General features: G+C 46.4%; 1 protein-coding gene across 2 annotated transcripts; it reads right to left on the minus strand.

The window, feature by feature from the left end:
• Positions 1-675: 675 nt before the first annotated feature.
• Positions 676-22,857, minus strand: LOC134346279 (cytochrome b5 domain-containing protein 1). Of its 2 annotated transcripts, XM_063047624.1 has the most exons (4): positions 22,704-22,857; positions 19,998-20,074; positions 5,519-5,737; positions 676-1,005 (listed from the first exon to the last, which is right to left on the minus strand). In XM_063047624.1, exons 1-4 carry the CDS (start codon positions 22,846-22,848, stop codon positions 775-777), a joined length of 672 nt encoding a protein of 223 aa, XP_062903694.1. In that variant the 5' UTR covers positions 22,849-22,857; the 3' UTR covers positions 676-774. The 2 variants fall into 2 exon arrangements, with proteins under 2 accessions (XP_062903694.1, XP_062903693.1); XM_063047623.1 differs by lacking the exon at positions 19,998-20,074 and having other exon boundaries at positions 22,704-22,825.
• Between the last annotated feature and the right edge of the window lie 263 nt (positions 22,858-23,120).

A 23,120-nucleotide genomic window follows, 5' to 3' on the forward strand; every position in this document is an offset into this window, starting at 1 on the left:
TTTATGGTGCAACTGTAACAAAAACCAATTTCCCACGTGATCAATAAAGTATGACTAACTAACTAACTAACTAACTACCAGCCGTGGTTGGTAGCTCATCTAGGAGCGGGGAAGCTGCGGTCTCAAAGCTCCGCTGCCTTGCAGCATGGGGAGGTTTCGGGAGTAAACCCTGATGGATAGGTCTGGAGCTGGGCTCCCTAGGGCAGTCTTACATTGAGTTTAATGCTGACTGGCAACTCCTATGAGACCGCTGGTGCCAAATTACCTCAGTCTCCGCCGTTCCTTTGGGTTCATCAGACGCGAAGAGAGATGGAGCTTTCTCTCCATATTATACTGACCTGGCTTGCATATTTGACAGCTGGGATGCACCATCCATGGTTGACCCTGACCTACGGAGGCCTCAGACAGTAAAGAAACGTTTTAGCATCTTCAGAGGGCGGGGGTTAGGAGGAAGTGAAGGGAGCATAGGGTAGAGAACAAGCTTGCCTGTCCCGGTTTTAATGCTTCAATAAGAACCACCTCATCTCTCCCCAGTCAGCATTGACCTCCTCCCTTGAGCACTCACCCCCAGCTTCCTCTTTTCCTCCATGCCAGTGGTAACACAGAAGGATTCCTCACTATCTGAGAGTTAGCTATACAGCACATTCTTAAGGAATGACTAGTGACAAAGCTCATCTTTATTGAACAACAGAACATTCCTATATAATTAACACAGGGAGGAAGCAGGGCAAAGGTGTTGAGAGGTAATACCCGGCCTGCTGTAGTCACTGAGGCCTACAGCTCCGTAAGGTCGTCATTGAAATAGAGTAGAATGGATTGGCGGTAGTTATCGGGCTCCATCTGCAGCTCATAGAACATCTCATCCTCGTCCACGATCCCATTCTCCTCCAGAGTCTTGTCCATGTCCAGCTGCACTCCATCATACTTCCAGGTATAGCTTGCCGCATGAGCGTTGTACGTCAGGTACCGCTCCAGGATTTCATTAATTGTCTCCTCAGTGCATACCTGGCCAGTGACCGGGGAAGTAAAACAACACCATTGGATATCACATTCTCATTTTGGATTCCACCACTTTCCACCAAAGAGAGTTTGTGTCTAAAACTTTCAATTAATTCTTTTCTATTCTTCCAGTTCCAGATAGTTGTTGAGTCCAATTATCTCCTCCTATGGGCTTTAATCCAAATGTCCCATCCTTTCTTGGCCCTCTGTAAATTAGACAACAGTTCTAACCATCCCTCTCCTTTCAACTAAGTTGGAAAGGCCTGACCCGATTTAATTCTCACTTTCTCTGAGCCATCTCCCCAGTTGTCACTGTTTCCTTCTGTGTCCTTGACTAGTGGTATTTCTCAGAAGCTGGTACTGAGACCTCTGCTGTTTGCGATAATATATGGAATGGACTAGGACGGAAACCTGGATGGGTGGGTTATTAAGTTCTCAGATGTAGGCAGTGTTTTGGATGCCATATGACAATAAGATATAGGAGCAAATTTAAGCCATTTGGCCATCAAGTCTGCTCAGCCATTTCATTATGCCTTATCCATTTCCCCCTCAGCCCCAATCTCTTGCCTTCTCCCTGTATTCTTTCATGCCCTGACAAATCAAGAACCTGTCAACCTCTGCCTTAAATATACCCAATGACTTGGCCTCCACAGCCACCTGTGGCAACAAATTCCACAGATTCACCACTCTCTGACTGAAGAAATTCCTGCTCATCTCCATTCTAAATGGAGTCTCTCTATTCTTAGGCTATGCCCTCTGGTCCTGGACTCTTCCACCGAAGAAAATATCCTCTCCACGTCCACCATCGTGGCCTTTCAACATTAATAGGTTTCAATGAGATGCACCCTCATTCTTCTGAATTTCAGTGAGTACAGGTCCAGAGGCCAATCATTCTCATAAACCACTTCTGAAACCTCTCTGACATCACACATCCTTTCTTAGATAATCTGAATGCAGGCAGAGAAATGGTGGATGGAGATTAATCCAGCCACGTGCAAGGTAGATCAAATGTAAAGGAACAGTGCACTGCTGATGGCAAAACCCTTAGTGCCGATGGACAAAAGGATATAAGGTTCAAACCCATTGCTCCTGGGATGGGAAAGTGGCTACACAGGTCGATAAGGAGGTTAATAAGGTATATGGCATGCTTGCCTTGATTAGTCAAGGCACTGAGTTCAAGAGTCAGGAAGTTAGATGTATATATCTTAGCATAAAATGACAGGATGTGATTCTGCTAGTTTTTTTTTTGTTTAGTTTTTCATCTTGAATGTGCTTTGTGTCCTGTGATGCATTTTAATGTGAATTGGGAAGGATGAGCTGAGGTGAAATACAACTGCAGCTTTTTAAAGCTCTGGTTAGGCTGTATCTGCAGGATTCTGGTCAATTCTGGTCCCATTTCAGGAATGATGTGTAGGTTTGGAAAGGATGCACAAGAGGTTCGACTGGATGCTGCCTGGATAAGAGAGCATCTGCTATAAGGACAGGTTGGATGAACTTGTGTTGTTTTCTCTGTAGTGCTGGAGACTGAGGGGAGAACTGATAGAAGTTTAAAATAAAACAAGAGGCAGAGATGTGGTGGACACCCTGTACCTGTTTTCCCAGAGTTGAGGTCTCCCTGGACTGAAAGATACAGTGAGGCAAGATCCAGCAGGCGAGGGGTGGATCCAGGTGAGCAGGGGCAATGAGCAGTTGAGGAGGGGAGAGAGGGAATAGTGACAGAGGCTGGGAGCTGATGGGTGGATCCAGGTGAAGGGGGTGATGGATAGATGGAGGAGGGGAGAGTGGAAATGATGACAGAGTGTTGGAGATGAGAGATAGATCCAAGTGACAAAGGGTTGCAGATGGTGGGATCTGATAAGAGAGGAAGCTGGAGCATGGAAATGAGTAAGGGGGGCGGTGAAGAGGACAGATTTGGTCTCATAATAAATTCCAGTTTGCACTGCTGATTGTGCACCAGTATTGTGTGTTTCACAAACTGCCAGTTTGTACAGAAGGGAAGATAGTTCCAATAACGAACACAGACATGTTCTACAGAGCTGTGGGCTGACAGATGGGAAGGGAGATTACCCTAAAATCCAGCATAGAGACATCGGGCCAAATAGCCTCCTTCATTGATATGAGTCATTATGTACAGTATGTGAAGTAGCCCAGTCTGTGTATGGGTATCTCCTTGAGATAAAGGAAATGAGAGACACCAGACATTGTTGAGATACAAGAGTGAAAGACTGAGAGGCAGTAGACATTGGCCTGTGGACTGAGAGACATGAGTGCACAGTGTTCTCTCTGAGAGTTTGAGACTGGGAGACATCAATGTGCGTGCTTCCAGTCGGGAGGATGTGCAAGAGAAGAGGACCTTCCGGTTTCTGAATTGCTATTGGTTTCAAATCCAGGAACCCCACCACCCCCCACCCCAGACACAACATTACTGAGGGCATTGTCCACCAAACTAACCACAGTGGTTCACAAAGATGATTAGTAAGCATCTTTACCAGCAGATTTATTAATGGGCCATAAATGCTGTTCAACATCCACAAAATGCTGGAGGAACACAGCAAGTCAGTCAGCATCAATGGAGAAGAATAAACTGTCCACATTTCAGGTCGAGACCCCTCATCGGGACTGGAAAGGAAAGGGGCAGAAGTCAGAATAAGAAAGTTGAGGTGTGGGGGGAGTACAAGCTGGCAGGTGATAGGTGAGAGCAGGAGGGTGGGTGGTTGGTGGAAATCACTCTGTGTCCTTGTCCACCCATCCCTCCCCACAGATCTCTCTCCTGGCATTTATCTCCACAACCGTCGTAAACGCTGACTCACCTGCCCTTACACCCCCTCCCTCACCACCATTTAGGGCCGCACACAGACCAGATGAGGCAAAACTTCGCTTGTGAGTCTGTCGGGGTCATTTACGGTATCCTATGCTGCCAGTGCAGCTTCTCTACATCAGTGAGACTCAGTGAAATATAGATTGGGATACTGCTTCATCGAGCACCTTCGCTCTGTCTGCTACAACAGCTGGGATCTCTGAAGGCCATCCATTTCATTTCAAGTTCCCATTCCCACATTGACCTGTCTGTCCACGGCCTCCTCTACTGCATGAAGAGGCCAAACTCAAGCTGAAGGAGAAATATCTCATATTCCAAACAGGAGAAGATCTGCAGATGCTGGAAATCAAAGAAATACACACAAAAATGCTGGAGGTACTTAGCAGGCCATGCAGTATCTATAGAAAAGATTAAACAGTTAATGTTTTGGGCCGAGACCCTTCATTAGGGCTGGAAAAAACAGATGAAAAGTCAGAGTAAGAGGGTGGGGGAGGGGAGGAATAAGTACAGGTGGCAGGTGATTGGTGAAACCGGGAGAGGGGGTGGGTTGATGTAAGGAGCTGCGAAGGAGTTAAAGGGCTGGAGAAAGGGGAATCGGATAGGAGAGGGCCAGATGTCATGGAAGAAAAGGAAGGAGAGGCGATGAGCAGGTAAGGAGATAAGGTGAGAGAGGAAAATGGGAATAGGGAATGGCGAAGGAGAGGGGGCAGCAATTACAAGAAGTTTGAGAAATCAGTGTTTCATCTCATAGCCCATCTGTGTAGTCTCTAATCTGATTAACTTTCAGGTAACCACTCCCATTTCCCAACCCCTTTTTTTGCCCCATTCTGGTGGCCTTTTTACAAAACACTCAAAAATTTCTAGATGTACCATGGAGAGCATTCTAACTGGCTGCATTACTGATTGGTAAGGTGGGGGGGGGGGGTGCGGGAGGAATACTACTGAACAGGATTGAAATAAAATGCAGAGTTGTGAACTCATTCAGCTCCACCGTGGGCACCAGCCTCCATAGTATCCAGGACATCTTCAAGGAGCGATGCCTCAAAATGGCGGCATCCATCGTTAAGGACCCCCATCACCCAGAACATGCCTTGTTGTCATTGCTACCATTAGGGAGGAGGTACAGGAGCCTGAAGACACACATTCAATGATTCAGGAACAGCTTCTTCCCCTCTGCCATCCAATTCCTGAATGGGCATTGGACCGATGAACACTTTGTCACTACTTCTTTGTTTCTGTTTTTGTACTACTTATTTAATCTTTCTAGTTTATATATATATACACACACACTTACCGATATTCGCGTTTTTCTCGCTTTTAATATGTATTGCAATGTACTGCTGCTGCAAAGTCAACAAATTTCACAACTGCTGCCCTTGATAGTAAACCTGATTCTGATTCTCTTCTCTTGACCAACCCATCACCTCCCCCTGGTTTCCCACTTCCTTTCATTTATGGTCCACTGTCCTCTCTCAGATTCCTTCTTTGGCCATTTACCTCTTCCACCTATCACCTGCCAGCTTGCAGGCTTTCCCCTCTCCCCACCCTCTTATTCTACAGCTCAGTGTCATACACAGTGCAGCACTTCTTGCTTATGAACTGTTCCTCAAAAGGGAACAGGCATGCCCTACATTTTTAACAGACAATTAATGATACCGCAAATACCCCTCCCATCTACAATGACCACAGGGCATTCTGTACCTCAAGCACTTGTTCCTGGGCTGTGAGAGTGTTGATGATCCGGATGTATCTTGTTTTCTCGCTTAAAATTCCGACCTCGTACTTTGGATCTTTCCACCAGGGCGTCCCGAAATTGTTAAACCAGTTGCTCTGCGGCATTGGTGGGGGGACATGGATGAAGCGGCCACGAGGGGTGTGGTACTTCTGACAGTTGGTGAGCTGGTCGATCTCAATGCGGACCTGCGTTGGAAGTGAAGAGGTAAATGCTCGGCTGCTTCAGTCCCAAGCGTCTAGATACAATATATCTCTCTTGGGTTAAGGATTAAGAACAGGGGAAACACAGGAAAACAGGAGCAGCTCCTTGAGCCTGTCCCACCATTCCATAAGATATAGAAGCAGAATTAGACCATTTGGCCTATTGAGTCTGCTCCACCAATCAATCATGACTGATGTTTTCCCCAACCCCATTCTTTGCCTTAAGTACACCCAATGACATGACCTCCACAGCTGTCTGTGGCAAAAAATTCCAAAGATTCACCACCCCCGGCTAAAGAAAATCCACCTCATCTCAGTTCTAAAGGGATGTCTCTTTATTCAGGGACTGTGCCCTTGGATCCTAGATTGTCCCATTGATGAGAACATCCTCTCCACGTCCACTCTATCCAGGCCTTTCAGTATCTGGTAGGTTTCACTGAGATCCCTCTTTCATCCTCCCGAACTCAATCAGGTACCGGCCGAGTGTCATCAAACACTCATCGTATGCTAACTGTTTCATGCCTAATCTGCCCAACCCAGTATCAGTGCCAGTTCCCCACAGACTTTCAGACTCATCTACTTCGTTAAATTCCCCCAGTAATCTTCACAATGCAAGGTCTCGCCACCCCATCTGTCCCAGAGGCAGAGTGAAAGTCGAAGGGGCGAGGATCAGGAGGAGAAGGGCTCCACAAATGCAACCCTCTCACCTCTTCTTGTATATTGCAAGGTTAGTTAGCAAGGGGAAAAATGAGAAAAAAAAACTTAAGTATTTTTAGTTCACCTCCTCACCTCCATGGAGAGGTTTGTCAGATTTGCGAGCTGTGGAGAGACCTGGCAAAAGTGTATCAGAGTCTTTATCCCAGGATGGAACTATCAAATACTGAAGGTCATAGGTTTAAGATGAGAGGAGGGAAGTTAAAAGAGGCTTGCAGGGCAAACCACGAGAAGTGGTGGGTGCAGATGCTATAGCAATATTTAAAAGGCATTTAGATATTTGATTATACAGGGAATGGAGGGATATGGAGCATGTGCAGACAGAAAGTATTAGATTAAATTGCCATCATGGTTGGCACAGACATAGTGGGCAAAAGGGCATGTCATGTGCAGAACTGTTCTATGTTCAAAAATGAATGGCTGAGTGAGCAGAAATGGTGAACAGGATTCAAGGCGGTCAAAGGAAGAGGAGATCTTTTGGCCTCTTGAGACCATTTGGTCACTCTTCTGGATCACCCTTTCCCTTTAGCAGTTCCATAACATTTCATCACTTTGCCCAACAAAAATCTGACCATCATTTTATATCAACCCAAGACTTGATGGCTTTCTGGGGACAGGCACCCACTATTCTGGGTGTGAATGGGTGCCTCCCAGAACCCTGGTTCTGATTTTTAGGCCATTTTTAGTTATTTCTGAATGTTTGGCCACTGCTGGAGCAGAATTGGAGATGATTTGATGTGGCAGAACTGAGGTTGGGCCTGAGAGTGAGGAAAGACCCAAGGTTTCGCCGATTTAAGCGCCGGGCCAAATTGGAAAGGTTGGTTACAGGCTGAACTTTGATTCTAGGTTGTCCTTATTCTAGACAGCTTCCAGAAGGCTCCTTTTCTCTTTCTTGCTCTCTACACAATTACACCTTTTAATCATCTTCAACAGCTCAATTAGAGAGAATACAAACCAGATCTCACTTATAATATAAAGTAACAGACACAAAATGCTGGAGGAACTTAGCAGGTCAAGCAGAATCTATGGAAAAGAATAAACAGTCACCATTTTGGGTTGAGGCCCTTAACCAGGGATGTCCTACAGAAGGGTCTCGGCCTGAAACATTGACTTCCATAGATGCTGCCTGACCTGCTGAGTTCCTCCAGCATTTTGTCTTGTGTTTCTCATTTACAATATGTAATTATTTGCTCTTCGACTAAGGTGGTGTCTCTGGGATTTGCCCCACTGTGACTGCTTTGCACTAACAGTTAAACTTGAGCAAGAAGACCTACCTCTCCCAACACTGTGTAGTATCTCAGTTGGCTCACGGACCTTTTGACATTTTTGGCAATGGTTTATTTCTGTCATATATACCAAAATATAGTCAAAGCTTTGGTTTGCGTGGCATCCAGACAGATTATTTCAATATCTACAAGTAAATGAGGAAGCAAAAGGAAAGCAGAATAGAGAGTTACAGTTACAGAGAAAGTGCAGTGCAGACATTCAAGTAAAGTCCATGGGCCATGGCAAGGTAGATTGGAAGATCACCTTTCACACTTAACTCATGACCTCTAGTAGTACTCCCACCCAACCTCAGTGGAAAAGCCTGCTTGCATTCACCCCTCATACCGCTAACAAATCTCCCCTCAATCTTATGGAATGGAGGCTGATTTTCATGATGAACTGGGCTGCGTCCACAACTCTGTGTAATTTCTTATGCTGTTGGGCAGAGCAATTGATGTACCATCATTTCACATGGCCGTGTGTACAGGCCATGGACGTGCAGAGTGTGTGGCTTGGAGGCCTGGAACCCTGGAGACCAGCTCAAGTCCATGATTGCTTCCCTCCAATCGAGGCATCAAGGGCATGAGCCCATGATTGACTCCATTGATTCCCTCCGATTGAGGTGTGAAGCAAGGCTGAAGTCGATGAGGATGAGAGCGGAGGACGGGCGGGTGTTCAGCGCTGTCTGCTCGCATTTGCCTGGTCTTCCTCTCCCTCTCGCTAGCTGCTGTCGGAGGAAAGTGCAGAAGCCTTGGGATCCACCTTGCCTGGATTGACTGGCAAAGCTGAGGACTTGTGTTGTTGGAGTGTTGCATGAACTTTGAGGTTCCTGTTGCATGTGCTCCTGGATTCTGGTTACTCTCATTTTTTGCTGTTTTTGAGCGGTTTGAGCGAGGGCTACTGAGGTGACTTTAAACTAGAATGGTTGGGGGGTGGGAATCAAATTAAAGAGGCTAGGCGAGAGGAGGTTAGTTCACAACAGGGGGATGGGAACCAGTGCAGAGAGACAGAGGGGTGTAAAGTGAGGGTAGAAGCAAAAAGTAGTAAGGAGAAAAGTAAAAGTGGCAGGCCGACAAATCCAGGGCAAGCATCAAAAAGGGCCACTTTTCAACATAATTGTGTACGGGCCAAGAGAGTTGTAAAAGAGCGCCTGAAGGCTTTGTGTGTCAATGCCAGGAGCATTCGTAACAAGGTGGATGAATTGAAAGTGCAGATTGTTATTAATGATTATGATATAGTTGGGATCACAGAGACATGGCTCCAGGGTGACCAAGGATGGGAGCTCAACGTTCAGGGATATTCAATATTCAGGAGGGATAGACATGAAAGAAAGGGGAGGTGGGGTGGCATTGCTGGTTAAAGAGGAGATTAACGTAATAGAAAGGAAGGACCTAAACTGGGAAGATGTGGAATCGATATCGGTAGAGCTGCATAACACTAAGGGGCAGAAAACGCTGGTGGGAGTTGTGTACAGGCCACCTAACAGTAGTAGTGAGGTCGGAGATGGTAATAAACAGGAAATTAGAAATGTGTGCAATAAAGGAACAGCAGTTATAATGGGTGACTTCAATCTACATGTAGATTGGGTGAACCAAATTGGTAAAGGTGCTGAGGAAGAGGATTTCTTGGAATGTACGCGGGATGGTTTTTTGAACCAACATGTCGAGGAACCAACGAGAGAGCAGGCTATTCTAGACTGGGTTTTGAGCAATGAGGAAGGGTTAATTAGCAATCTTGTCGTGATAGGCCCCTTGGGTAAGAGTGACCATAATATGGTGGAATTCTTCATTAAGATGGAGAGTGACATAGTTAATTCAGAAACAAAGGTTCTGGACTTAAAGAGGGGTGACTTTGAAGGTATGAGACATGAATTAGCTAAGATAGACTGGCAAATGACACTTAAAGGATTGACGGTGGATATGCAATGGCAAGGATTTAAAGATTGCATGGATGAACTACAACAATTGTTCATCCCAGTTTGGCAAAAGAATAAATCAAGGAAGGTAGTGCACCCGTGGCTGACAAGAGAAATTAGGGATAGTATCAATTCCAAAGAAGAAGCATACAAGTTAGCCAGAAAAAGTGGCTCACCTGAGGACTGGGAGAAATTCAGAGTTCAGCAGAGGAGGACAAAGGGCTTAATTAGGAAGGGGAAAAAAGATTATGAGAGAAAACTGGCAGGGAACATAAAAACTGACTGTAAAAGCTTTTATAGATATGTAAAAAGGAAAAGACTGATAAAGACAAATGTAGGTCCCCTACAGACAGAAACAGGTGAATTGATTATGGGGAACAAGGACATGGCAGACCAATTGAATAATTACTTTGGTTCTGTCTTCACTAAGGAGGACATAAATAATCTTCCAGAAATAGTAGGGGACAGAGGGTCCAGTAAGATGGAGGAACTGAGCAAAATACATGTTAGTAGGGAAGTGGTGTTAGGTAAATTGAAGGGATTAAAGGCAGATAAATCCCCAGGGCCAGATGGTCTGCATCCCAGAGTGCTTAAGGAAGTAGCCCAAGAAATAGTGGATGCATTAGTGATAATTTTTCAAAACTCGTTAGATTCTGGACTAGTTCCTGAGGATTGGAGGGTGGCTAATGTAACCCCACTTTTTAAAAAAGGAGGGAGAGAGAAACCGGGGAATTATAGACCGGTTAGCCTAACGTCGGTGGTGGGGAAACTGCTGGAGTCAGTTATCAAGGATGTGATAACAGCACATTTGGAAAGCGGAATCATCGGACAAAGTCAGCATGGATTTGTGAAAGAAAAATCATGTCTGACGAATCTCATAGAATTTTTTGAGGATGTAACTAGTAGAGTGGATAGGGGAGAACCAGTGGATGTGGTATATTTGGATTTTCAAAAGGCTTTTGACGAGGTCCCACACAGGAGATTAGTGTGCAAACTTAAAGCACACGGTATTGGGGGTAAGGTATTGGTGTGGGTGGAGAATTGGTTAGCAGACAGGAAGCAAAGAGTGAGGATAAACGGGACCTTTTCAGAATGGCAGGCAGTGACTAGTCGGGTACCGCAAGGCTCAGTGCTGGGACCCCAGTTGTTTACAATATATATTAATGACTTGGATGAGGGAATTGAATGCAGCATCTCCAAGTTTGCGATGACACGAAGCTGGGTGGCAGTGTTAGCTGTGAGGAGGATGCTAAGAGGATGCAGGGTGACTTGGATAGGTTGGGTGAGTGGGCAAATTCATGGCAGATGCAATTTAATGTGGATAAATGTGAAGTTATCCACTTTGGTGGCAAAAATAGGAAAACAGATTATTATCTGAATGGTGGCCGATTAGGAAAAGGGGAGGTGCAACGAGACCTGGGTGTCATTATACACCAGTCATTGAAAGTGGGCATGCAGGTACAGCAGGCGGTGAAAAAGGCGAATGGTATGCTGGCATTTATAGCAAGAGGATTCGAGTACAGGAGCAGGGAGGTACTACTGCAGTTGTACAAGGCCTTGGTGAGACCACACCTGGAGTATTGTGTGCAGTTTTGGTTCCCTAATCTGAGGAAAGACATCCTTGCCATAGAGGGAGTACAGAGAAGGTTCACCAGATTGATTCCTGGGATGGCAGGTCTTTCATATGAAGAAAGACTGGATGAACTGGGCTTGTACTCGTTGGAATTTAGAAGATTGAGGGGGGATCTGATTGAAACGTATAAAATCCTAAAGGGATTGGACAGGCTAGATGCAGGAAGATTGTTCCCGATGTTGGGGAAGTCAAGAACGAGGGGTCACGGTTTGAGGATAAAGGGGAAGCCTTTTAGGACTGAGATTAGGAAAAACTTCTTCACACAGAGAGTGGTGAATCTGTGGAATTCTCTGCCTCAGGAAACAGTTGAGGCCAGTTCATTGGCTATATTTAAGAGGGAGTTAGATATGGCCCTTGTGGCTAGGGGGATCAGAGGGTATGGAGGGAAGGCTGGTGCAGGGTTCTGAGTTGGATGATCAGCCATGATCATAATAAATGGCGGTGCAGGCTCGAAGGGCCGAATGGTCTACTCCTGCACCTATTTTCTATGTTTTCATGTTTGATTGTGGTGATCAATGTGGTCTGGGGCGCTTTGGTGAAGAATGGACCTGCGCCCTACAGTGGGCTAGTAGCTGGGCACTGAACTGAACTAAACTGAATACTACTGGACTCCTGGTTTTGTATTCTGTGTGTTATTCACTCGCTTTTTGCCATTTGTTGAATGTGTTCATTTTTTATCGCATTGGGTGTCTGATGTTTTCTTGAACAGGATCCATGGTGTTTCTTTGTTTTATGGCTGCCTGTGGGAGGACAAATCTCCGAGTGGTATTCTGTATACACACTTCGATAATAAATGTACTTTGAATCTTTTATATCAATTACTGACTTCTATTATTAGTTGAAATTTGAAGCTTCTTGGCTTATTTTCAAGGTCGCCAATGTCACTAAAGCCAATTTGATTCACATCACGTGACATGACACACAACTGCGGGCAATAAATGCAGGCGGGACCAGGCAACGTGCCACTGTCATACTGAAGATCAGCGATCCACACTAGCAGCAACACAGCTACAACACTGCCATCTACCCAACATTGTAAAAAAAAATCACCCAGGTATGGCAAAAGCTGGACAAACCCATCCATCTAATCACCACTCAATAAGTTTTCTCTAAACCTTCAGCAAAGTGATGAATGGTGTTGTTAACAGTGTCTTCAAGCAGCACTTACTCGGCAATAACTAACCACAGATGTTCAGCTTGCATATTGTCAGCATCATTCTGTTCCAGACCTTTAGCTTGAACACACACTAAAGAACAGAATTATAGAGTTCAAAGTAAATTTTATTATCAAAGTACACATAGGTTACCATATACAACCCTGAGATTCATTTTCCTGTGGGCATACTCAGTAAATCTATAGAATAGTAACTATAACAGGATCAATGAAAGATTAACCAGAGTGCAGAGGCAACAAAATTAGAATCAGAATTCAGGTTTATTAATACTGCTATGTGTCGTGAAATTTGTTAACTTAACAGCAGCAGTTCAATGCAATATATGATAATATTTGGGCTTTACTCTTTGGAGAGAAGGAGGATGAGAGGAGACATGATAGAGGTGTATAAGATAATAAGAGGAATAGATAGAGTGGATAGCCAGTGCCTCTTCCCCAGGGCACCACTGCTCAGTACAAGAGGACATGACTTTAAGGTAAGGGGTGTGAAGTTCAAGGGGGATATTAGAGGAAGGTTTTTTTACTCAGAGAGTGGTTGGTGCGTGGAATGCACTGCCTGAGTCAGTGGTGGAGGCAGATACACGGGTGAAATTTAAGACACTACTAGACAGGTATATGGAGGAATTTAAGGTGGGGGGTGTTATATGGGAGGCAGGGTTTAAGGGTCAGCACAACATTATGGGCCGAAGGGCCTGTACTGTGCTGTACTATTTTATGTTCTATGTTCTAATATAGAAAGAAAATAAATAAATTACAGTAAGTATACAGATGTATATAAAATATATTAAATATAGTACAAAAAATAATATATATTTTACAAAAAAATGAGGTAGTGTTCAATGTCCATTTAGGAACCATATGGCAGAGGGGAGTAAACAATCATTGGGTGTGTGCCTTCAGGCTCCTGTACCTCCCTCCTGATGGTAACAATGAGAAGAGGGCATGTTCTGGGTGGTGGGGGTCCTTTACTGATAGATGTCACCTTCTTGAGGCACCGCTCCTTGACATACCAGATCTCCTCAAACCCCTAATGAAACTCCTAATAAATAATGAGATAAAGGTGAGAATATTGGTTGTGGAAAACATCCCAATGATGGGGCAAGTGAGTGTAGTTATCCCCTTTTATTCAAGAGCCTGATGGTTGAGGGGTAATAACTGTTCTTGAACCTGGTGGTGCGAATCCTGAGGCTCTTGTACCTTTTACAGAAAGGAGAAGAAAGCATGGCCTGGGTGGTGGGGGTCCCTGATGGCGGATGCTGCTTTCCTACGACAGCATTTCAAGCAGATGTATTTAATGGTTGAGAGGACTTTACCTGTGATGTACTGGGCCAAATCCACTAGCTTTTCAATTCACTAGGATTTTCCATTCAAAGGCACTGGTGTTTCCATACCAGGCTGGGATCCAGCCAGGCAATACACTGTCCACTACACATCTGTAGAAGTTTGTCAAAGTTCCAGATGCCACGCTGAATCTCCGCAAACTCCTACGGAAGTAGAAGCGTTGCCGTGCTTTCTTCGACAAGCTGAGGGTGGCTGTCTTTGACGTCATTTGAGAGAGTATCATCAAGGAAACCGGGAAGAGCGGAAGATTACGGGTATCCAGTGCATTTACTCCAGTCATTGGAGTCACACTTTATACAGAGGAAGGTGGTTGTTGTCAAATATTTCCACCTTGAGGCTGTGTTCTTGGGCCAACCATCACTTAATTAACAAATGCCCATCCAACACAAAATCAGAAATGGAGAAATTTCGATTCAGTTCCTTAGCAAACTAAGCAGCTGCTAAGATGCATGGAGCCAAACCCAGATGCTAGACAGTAACACACAATGCTGGAGGAACTCAGTGGCTCAGGCAGCATTCATGGAGGAAAATAGACAGGTGGTCATAAACACAAGAGATTCTGCAGATGCTGGAAATCCAGAGCAAACACTTCCAAAATGCTCAATCACAAACAAGAGGAAATCTGCAGATGCTGGAAATCCAAGCAACACATGCAAAACACTGGAGGAAAATAGACAGGCAGTCATAAACACAAGAGATTCTGCAGATGCTGGCCAGGCAGCATCTATGGAATAAAGAACAGTCGACGTTTCAGGCTGAGACCCTTTATCAGGACCAAAGAAAAAAATATGAGGAGTCAGAGTTAGAAAGTGAGGGGAGGGGAGGAAGAAACACAAGGCGATAGGTAAAATGGGGAGGGGTGAAGTAAAAAGCTGGCCAGTTGATTGGTGAAAGAGATAGTGAGCACCCTAATAGGAGAGAACAGAAGGCCATGAAAGAAAAGGGGGAGAAGCACCACAGGGAGGTGATGGGCAGGCAAGGAGATAAGATGAGAGGGAAAAGGGAATGGGAAATGGTGAAGGGGGGTAGAAATTGACATGTCAGAATGGGAAGTGGAATTAAAATGTGTGGCCACTGGGAGATCCCACTTTTTATGATGGACGGAATGTAAGTGCTCAATGAAGCAGTCTCCCAATTTACATTGAGTCTCACCGATATACTGGAGGCCACACCGGGAGCACTGGATACAGTAGATGACTCCAACAGACACACAAAATGCTGGAGGAATTCAGCAGGTCAGGCAGCATCTATGGAAATGAATAAACAGTTGATATTTCAGGACAGACGATGTTTTGGGTTGAGATCCTTCACCTGGATAGACCAAACTTTTACCCCACTGTAATCAGATTCTTGAATGGACCTTATACATTAAGGATGAATTGCTGATTTCATAATCTATCTTGCTGTTGTCCTTGTATACTATTTGCCTACCTTCACTGCACTTTTTCTATAACTCTTAACACCATATTCCATATTTTTCTACTTACGTATGGAAAATATACTTACATATGGATGATCTGTATAGCTGGGAGTGGTAGTATGGATAAGCTCCCACTACGTATTAAATGCTCTCAATGGCGTATACCTCTAACAGCCTCTGATAACCAAGTCCAGCTCCTGGCCTTCACGTGTGGCTTAACTACTAAGCCCAGTGGAACCATTTCTTCTGGTAGGAGAAGGGGCAAAGGCGGGTTATTGGCGCCTTAAAACCAGTCGCTTCAGGCAGATGGGGCTTGTCAGCCGTGGTTGGCAGCTCATCTAGGAGAAGGAAAACTCAGATTTCAAACCTTCACAGCCTTCCACTCATGGGGAAGTTTTCAGGAGTAATCCCCAAGGGAAAAATCCAGAGCTGGAATCCCTGAAGCAGTCCTACACTGAGTTCAACACTGAACAGCAACACCTACAACACTGCTGGTGCCAAACCGTCTTGTCTCTGCCGTTCCTTTGGATTGATCAGATGCGTGGAGAGGGGGAGCTAGCTACATGGGCAACAGCTTTGTCTCCATATCGTACTGGCCTGGCTTGCTCAACACATACTCAGCTTGGATGCAGTATCCGTGGTCAATCTCCACCAGAGGCCTGAGAGGAATGTTCTGTATAAATGGCACGCAAACAAAAACTTCTCACTGTACCTTGGTACACCTAACAATAGTACACCAATTGTCGACATTGAGGGATGGAGGTTGCTAAGTGACAGGTAATATTCATGCCAGGTGGTAGTCAGTGACCAATAAGAGAGAATTAAACCACCTACACTTCACATTCAAAGCCACTAAAATTATTCTGATCACCATTGTGATGGGATACTCTCTGCCAACAACATTCAAGAAATCTGAAATCACCTAGGATTAAGTGGATAGTTAATTGACACCTCATCAACTATCCTGAATATTTTCAGCAAATTTTCATGGGCCAAAGGGTCTGTTCTTCAGCTGTAATGCTTTATGTTTTGTATTAACTCCCTCCAGTGGATCATCTACAAAATGCATTGCAATTACTAACCCCGGCCACACCTCCCAATCCCATGATAGACAAGGGAAGCAGGTGCAGGGAAAGATCAGCACCTACAGCGTCCAAGCCCTACTCTTTCCCAATTTGGAAATATATCACCGACCCCTTTCATCCCTGGATCTCCCTCTCCAACTGTGGGTATACCTTAACTTGGAGGACTTACCACTGCTGGAAGATAACTGAACTACGGTACTGTGCAAAAGTCTTAGGCACACATATATAGCTAGCGTGCCTAAGATTTTTGCACAGTACTGTATTTGTCAACGTGGAGCGGTGAGCCAGTTTGTAAATCTAGCAGGAGCAAAGGATGTTGGTAATGGCGAGTGTGGAGTGATGCAGGAGCGGTGTGGCACAGGTGGCAGAGAAGGAGTGCCACTGTTGGGGGTTAGTGTGGGCGCGGACACATCCAGCCCTGAGACACCAGGCAAGGTCCTTTGATTCCAAATAATTGGTTTATTGATCATTATAGAATGTCTCTCTGTTGTTTCCTGCTCCCTCCCCTCTCCCTTCCCCTTTTCCCAACCATGATTCCCCTCTCCCTGCCCTCTTCCCACTCTCAGTCCTCAACAGAGACCCATATCAGAATCAGGTTTATCATTACTCACATATGTAATGAAATATGTTTTTGTCTATGGCAGTAGTACAGTGCAATACATAATATTACTACAGTACTGTGCAAAAATCTTAGGCAGTTTAGTTATTTTTATGTGCCTAAGACTTTTGCAGTATACTGTAGGTAAGAAATGGTGCTTTTGCCTGTAATACCAATTTCCCAAAATAATTTTATTTTAAATCCTCCCTTCTATTTTCATGTTTCATTCAGAGACTTACGTTACAGTAGAGATAAAGATTTCATGTTAGTTTATTGTCCTACACACCAGAAAGTACTAGTGAAATTCCTTGTTCAATGAAGCAAATGTAGATGATAGACAGATAGTTACATTATTGATCCCAAAGGAAATTACAGTGTCACAGTAGCATTACAAGAGCACAGATATACAAATACACAAATATTAGAAGAGAAGTAGGAAAAAATAAAAAGTAAATTACCTCAAACCTCTTGTAGAAATAATCCTACGATAAGAAGTGGATACGGCCCAATCCATCACGGGTAAAGCCTTCCCCACCATAGAGCAGATCTACAGTAAATGCTGACACAGGAAGGCAGCATCCATCATCAGGGACCCCGTCCATACAAAACATGCTCTCTTCTCACTGCTGTCATCAGGAAGAAGATACAGGAGCCTCAGGACTCACATCACCGGGTTCAGGAACAGTTATTACCCCTCAACCATCAGGCTCTTGAACCACTGAACTTCACTTGCCCCATCATTGAAATGTTCCTACAACCTACAGACTGACTTTCAAGGACTCTTCATCTCATTTTCTTGACATTTATTTATTATTATTATTCCTTTATTTTTGTATTTGCACAGTTTGTTGTCTTTTGCACACTTGTTGAATGACCAAGTTGGTGCAGTTACTGTTATGATTATTATTCTATAGATTTATTGAGTATGTCTCCAAGGGTTGTAAAAATTCAACAAAATGGTGCAAAGATGATAGTTCAGTCTGAAACAGGGCAAATAAGAAGCGCTGAAGTGACAGTAATGGAATAATAGAAAGCAGTAGAATTAAGAGTCCAAAAATGTGGCATTCCCACCAGGAAGGGGAAGTGAGAGGGGTGACTGGTTCGGGAGTCTCTCAACACAGGGGCAAGAAGCTGTTCTTCAATTTGGTTGTCCGGGCTTTCAAGTTTTCTTTTATAGATGCTGGAAAATGCAAAATCAGACAAAATAATTGTGATAAAAGCGAGCCGTAATTTTTCTTTAACAGCATGGATGCATGAGCAATCAAGAGAAGATGTTTGCAGTCACACGGCATGCAGACTAAAGCAATCAAACTGTTACACATTGTGAACTGAGCAACCATACATGTACGTATCTGAAACCAGAGAAGTACCACAGAGATTCAGAAAAACCTTCCCTACCCACCAATTTTATGAATATGTAACTTGGTACCACAAGGAAAGATGAAGCAGATAACAAAGATGCTTTCATGGTCCAATTGGACAAGTTTATGAGGTAAAGGAAGAGGAGGACAAGATAGGCATAAATCTCACAAGTAAGCCCTCCATCTTGACCCTGAACAACATTTCATGCTTCCTTATCATCATGTGCCGCGCCGTATGACGTGGGTAATCATGTGCTCTCCATGACCATGATTGCTCTTGGCAAATTTTTCTACAGAAGTGGCTTGCTATTGCTTTCTTCTGGGCAGCTGGGCAGTGCCTTTACAAGACAAGTGACCCCAGCCATTACTGATACTCTTCAGAGAGTGTCTGCCTGGTGTCAGTGGTCGAAGAACCAGGACTTGTGATAGACACCACCTGCTCCCATGATTCCACGTGACCCTGATCGGGGGTGGGGGGAGGGTGCTAATCAGGTGCTACACCTTGCCCGAAGGTGACCTGCAGGCTAGCAGAGGGAAGGAGCTCCTTACACCTCCTTTGGTAGAGACATACCTCTGCCCCGCCACCTGCTCCCTCACCAGTTCTAGATCCTGGAATCGCTATTTCAAGGTAATATTGGGAAACCTTCAATCCAGAGAATGCAGCAGCTGAAGGGTGTAACTCACCACCTCCTTCTCAAAGATGTTCCGGATGGTGCATGAGCTGCATTGGTCACTTGGATAAATAAAAGGAATTGCAGGCTAGTCAAGACAAATGGTTCATTGTGGTACTCTGCGATCAGTACGCAACTACCCGGAGTTGTTGGATAACACAATTCAATCAACACCTTTGTAATTGGTTCCTTTCTGGCAAGCTGCCAGTTATGTTATGACGAAGGGTCTCGGCCCGAAACGTTGGCTGTACCTCTTCCTATAGATACTGCCTGGCCTGCTGTGTTCACCAGCATTTTGTGTGTGTTGGATGTTATTTGTTTGTTTAGAGATAGGGCGTGGAATAGGCCCTCCCAACCGCAATGCCCGGCAATCCCTGATTTGGATGTGACTGTTGTGTAGTGGTTAGCGCAACGTCCCTACAGCTTAGGTCACCAGAGTTTGGAGTTCAATCCTGGCATCCTCTGTATGTAACCCCTGTGGAATGCGCGGGTTCTCCCTGGATGCTCCGGTTTCCTCCCTCATTCCAAAGACAAAACAGTTAAGTAGGTTAATTGGTCATTATTCATTGTCCCATGATTCAGTTAGGGTTAATCGGGGTTGTCAGGGATTGCTGGGGGCAGTGTGGCCCAAAGGGCTGTTCTGTGTTATATCACCAAATAAATAACATTTAACCCTAGCATAATCACAGGACAATATGCAAAGATCAATTAACCTAATAACTGGTCCGGAAAACCCATGCATTCCACAGGGAGGACATATAAACTTCTTGCAGAGGACGCCTGGATTGAAAGTTCAAACTCTGACTCCCCAGGCCGTTATAGTCATGTTCACCATGGGTGGTCATCAGGATTGAGACATTGTTCAGTGCAAGACGGTAATTGCTTGCAATTATTAAAAGGTACTATCGGCACACTTGATCTTCTTCTCCACAAGGTGAAACTAATACAGTCAGAGAACCATACCGCACGGGGGAAGGGCCTTTGGAACACCATGTCCACACTGACTGCCACGTTTCCATCTTCACTTCTGTCACACCATAGCCTCCTGAGCTTAAAACTCTACTCACATCTTCTCGTTCCTCATCGAACCAGTGGCTGATGTCTTGCCCAGCTGCTTCTATAATAGGTTTCAGCAGAACATCACCTAATCGGAAGAATTCAGAATGGGAATGGATGAAGGAAGAGGGGAAAGGAAAGCCAAACAGTCTGAGCACACCTACACTCTCCATGGAGCTTCTCTGTGTCAAGAGGGGTGCAGAAAGGGTGTGGTAAGCAGACCTCAGGTCTTGTTACCCAACCCAGGTGGGCTTCTAACACCTCAAGGGCGAAGGGATCTTTCACCTCGGAGAGGGTGCAGAAGAGGTTATCAGAATATTTGAGAGTATTAACCACAAGGAGAAGTTGGACAAACTTGTTTATTCCCCCCCCCCCATAAGATTCTACATAGCCAATCAGAGACTGGTCAACACAAAATACTCTGCAGATGCTGGGGTCAAAGCAACACTCACAACATGCTGGAGGAACTCAGCAGGTTGGGCAGCATCCGTGGAAAAGATTGGTCGACGTTTCGGGCCGGAACCCTTCGTCAGGACTGTAGAGGGAAGGGGCAGAGGCCCTATAAAGAAGGTGGGGGGAGGGTGGGAAGGAGAAGGCTGGTAGGTTCCAGGTGAAAAACCAGTAAGGGGAAAGATAAAGGGGTGGGGGAAGGGAGGCAGGGAGGTGATAGGCAGGAAAGGTGAAGAAGGAATAGGGGAAAACACAATGGGTAGTAGAAGGAGGAGGAACCATGAGGGAGATGATAGGCAGCTGGGGGAAGGGGCAGAGTGAAATAGGGATAGGGGAAGGGAGGGGGAGGGAATTACCGGAAGTTGGAGAATTCTATGTTCATACCAAGGGGCTGGAGACTACCTAGACGGTATATGAGGTGTTGCTCCTCCAACCTGAGTTTAGCCTCATCATGGCAGTAGACATATCTGAATGGGAATGGGAAGCAGAGTTGAACTGGGTGGCAACCGGGAGATCCTGTCTGTTTTGGCGGACGGAGCGGAGGTGCTTGACGAAGCAGTCCCCCAATCTGTGTCGGGTTTCACTGATGAAGAGGAGGCCGCACCGGGATGACCGGATGCAATAGATGACCCCAACAGACTCACAAGTGAAGTGTTGCCTCATCTGGAAGTACTGTTTGGGGCCCTGAATGGTGGCAAGAGAGGAGGTGTAGCACTTGCGCTTACAGGAATAAGTGCCAGGTGGGAGATCAGTGGGGAGGGATGTGTGGACCAGGGAGTCGCGGAGGGACCCATCCCTGCGGAAGGCGGATAGGGGTGGAGAGGGAAAGATGTGCTTAGTGGTGGGGTCTACTACTCCTCTACTGCCATGATGAGGCTACACTCAGGTTGGAGGAGCAACACCTCATATACCGTCTAAGTAGTCTCCAGCCCCTTGGTATGAACACAGAATTCTCCAACTTCCGGTAATTCCCTCCCCCTCCCTTCCCCCATCCCTATGTCACTCTGCCCCCTCCCCCAGCTGCCTACCACCTCCCTCTTGGTTCTGCCTCCTTCTACTACCCATTGTGTTTTCCCCTATTCCTTCTTCACCTTTCCTGCCTATCACCTCCCTGCTTCCCCTCCCCCACCCCTTTATCTTTCCCCTTACTGGTTTTTCACCTGGAACCTGCCAGCCTTCTCCTTCCCACCCTCCCCCCACCTTCTTTATAGGGCCTCTGCCCCTTCCCTCTACAGTCCTGACGAAGGGTTCCGGCCCGAAACGTCGACCGATCTTTTCCACGGATCCTGCCCGACCTGCTGAGTTCCTCCAGTGTGTTCTGAGTGTTGCAGAGACTGGTCAAGATGGCGCAAAGCTGTGGTCTCCATCGAAGCCCCAGCTCATACCTTAGTTTTTCTGTTACGATCACAGAGATGGTTTCTGCTGCTGCCATTAGGTAGAAGGTACTAGAGACTCAGGATTCACTCCAGCAAGTCCAAAGAGAGTTATTATCCCTCAACCATCAGGCTCTTTAATAAAATGGGATAACTAGAGTCCAGTGGGGAAGTTGAAGGCCCAATGGCTGAAGTGGAGTCTCTGAGTCCAGTGGTGAAGACTGATATACCCACGTCGCTCCCTCAGTTCTGTCCACACGCCTTGCAGCGCTGCCTCAGCTCTCGCCGCCCGACCCCCGGCGCTGCCTCAGCTCTCGCCGCCCGACCCCCGGCGCTGCCTCAGCTCTCGCCGCCCGACCCCCGGCGCTGCCTCAGCTCTCGCCGCCCGACCCCCGGCGCTGCCTCAGCTCTCGCCGCCCGACCCCCGGCGCTGCCTCAGCTCTCGCCGCCCGACCCCCGGCGCTGCCTCAGCTCTCGCCGCCCGACCCCCGGCGCTGCCTCAGCTCTCGCCGCCCGACCCCCGGCGCTCCCACAGCTCTCGCCGCCCGACCCCCGGCGCTGCCTCAGCTCTCGCCGCCCGACCCCCGGCGCTCCCACAGCTCTCGCCGCCCGACCCCCGGCGCTGCCTCAGCTCTCGCCGCCCGACCCCCGGCGCTGCCTCAGCTCTCGCCGCCCAACCCCCGGCGCTCCCACAGCTCTCGCCGCCCAACCCCCGGCGCTCCCACAGCTCTCGCCGCCCGACCCCCGGTTCTGCCTCAGCTCTGGCTGCTCGCCCTGCGGCGCTCCCTTAACTTTGACCGCTATACCCGCGGCGGTTCCTCAGCACCAGCTGCGCTCCCTCCGCGTAGGCCACCACCCCAGCGCGCTTCCTCTCGGATCATGAGACTCGAATACCTTGGAACTCCTGGGCCAGTGGGGTGAGGTCGAACACCCTGCCCAGGTAGGACACCCACAGGTCGTCCACCGTGCTGTGCACCGCCACCTCATTCGGAGAGTAGTAACGGGAGTGCAGCATGGCGCTGGCGTCCAACGTCACCATGGAGACGGCAGGAACGTCAGTGTCCGTACGCAAACTACAACTACCGGTATGCTTCGCGTGTCACTAGCCGAATCAGAACACATCATTCATATTTTAATTATTATTTTAATCTCATGTATAAAACCAGCGGATATAAGATATTTAACTTAGAATTGCCGCACATCTTTGCTGAAGGAGGAGCTTCAACAGTTTCCGCGATGTTTGACTCTGGTGGGGCAGCTTCTCCCACGAACGATAGGATTAATCTATTCTCGCGATATTTGGCATGTCGA

Source organism: Mobula hypostoma, chromosome 5 (assembly GCF_963921235.1).
Source record: "Mobula hypostoma chromosome 5, sMobHyp1.1, whole genome shotgun sequence".
Lineage (NCBI taxonomy): Eukaryota > Metazoa > Chordata > Chondrichthyes > Myliobatiformes > Myliobatidae > Mobula > Mobula hypostoma.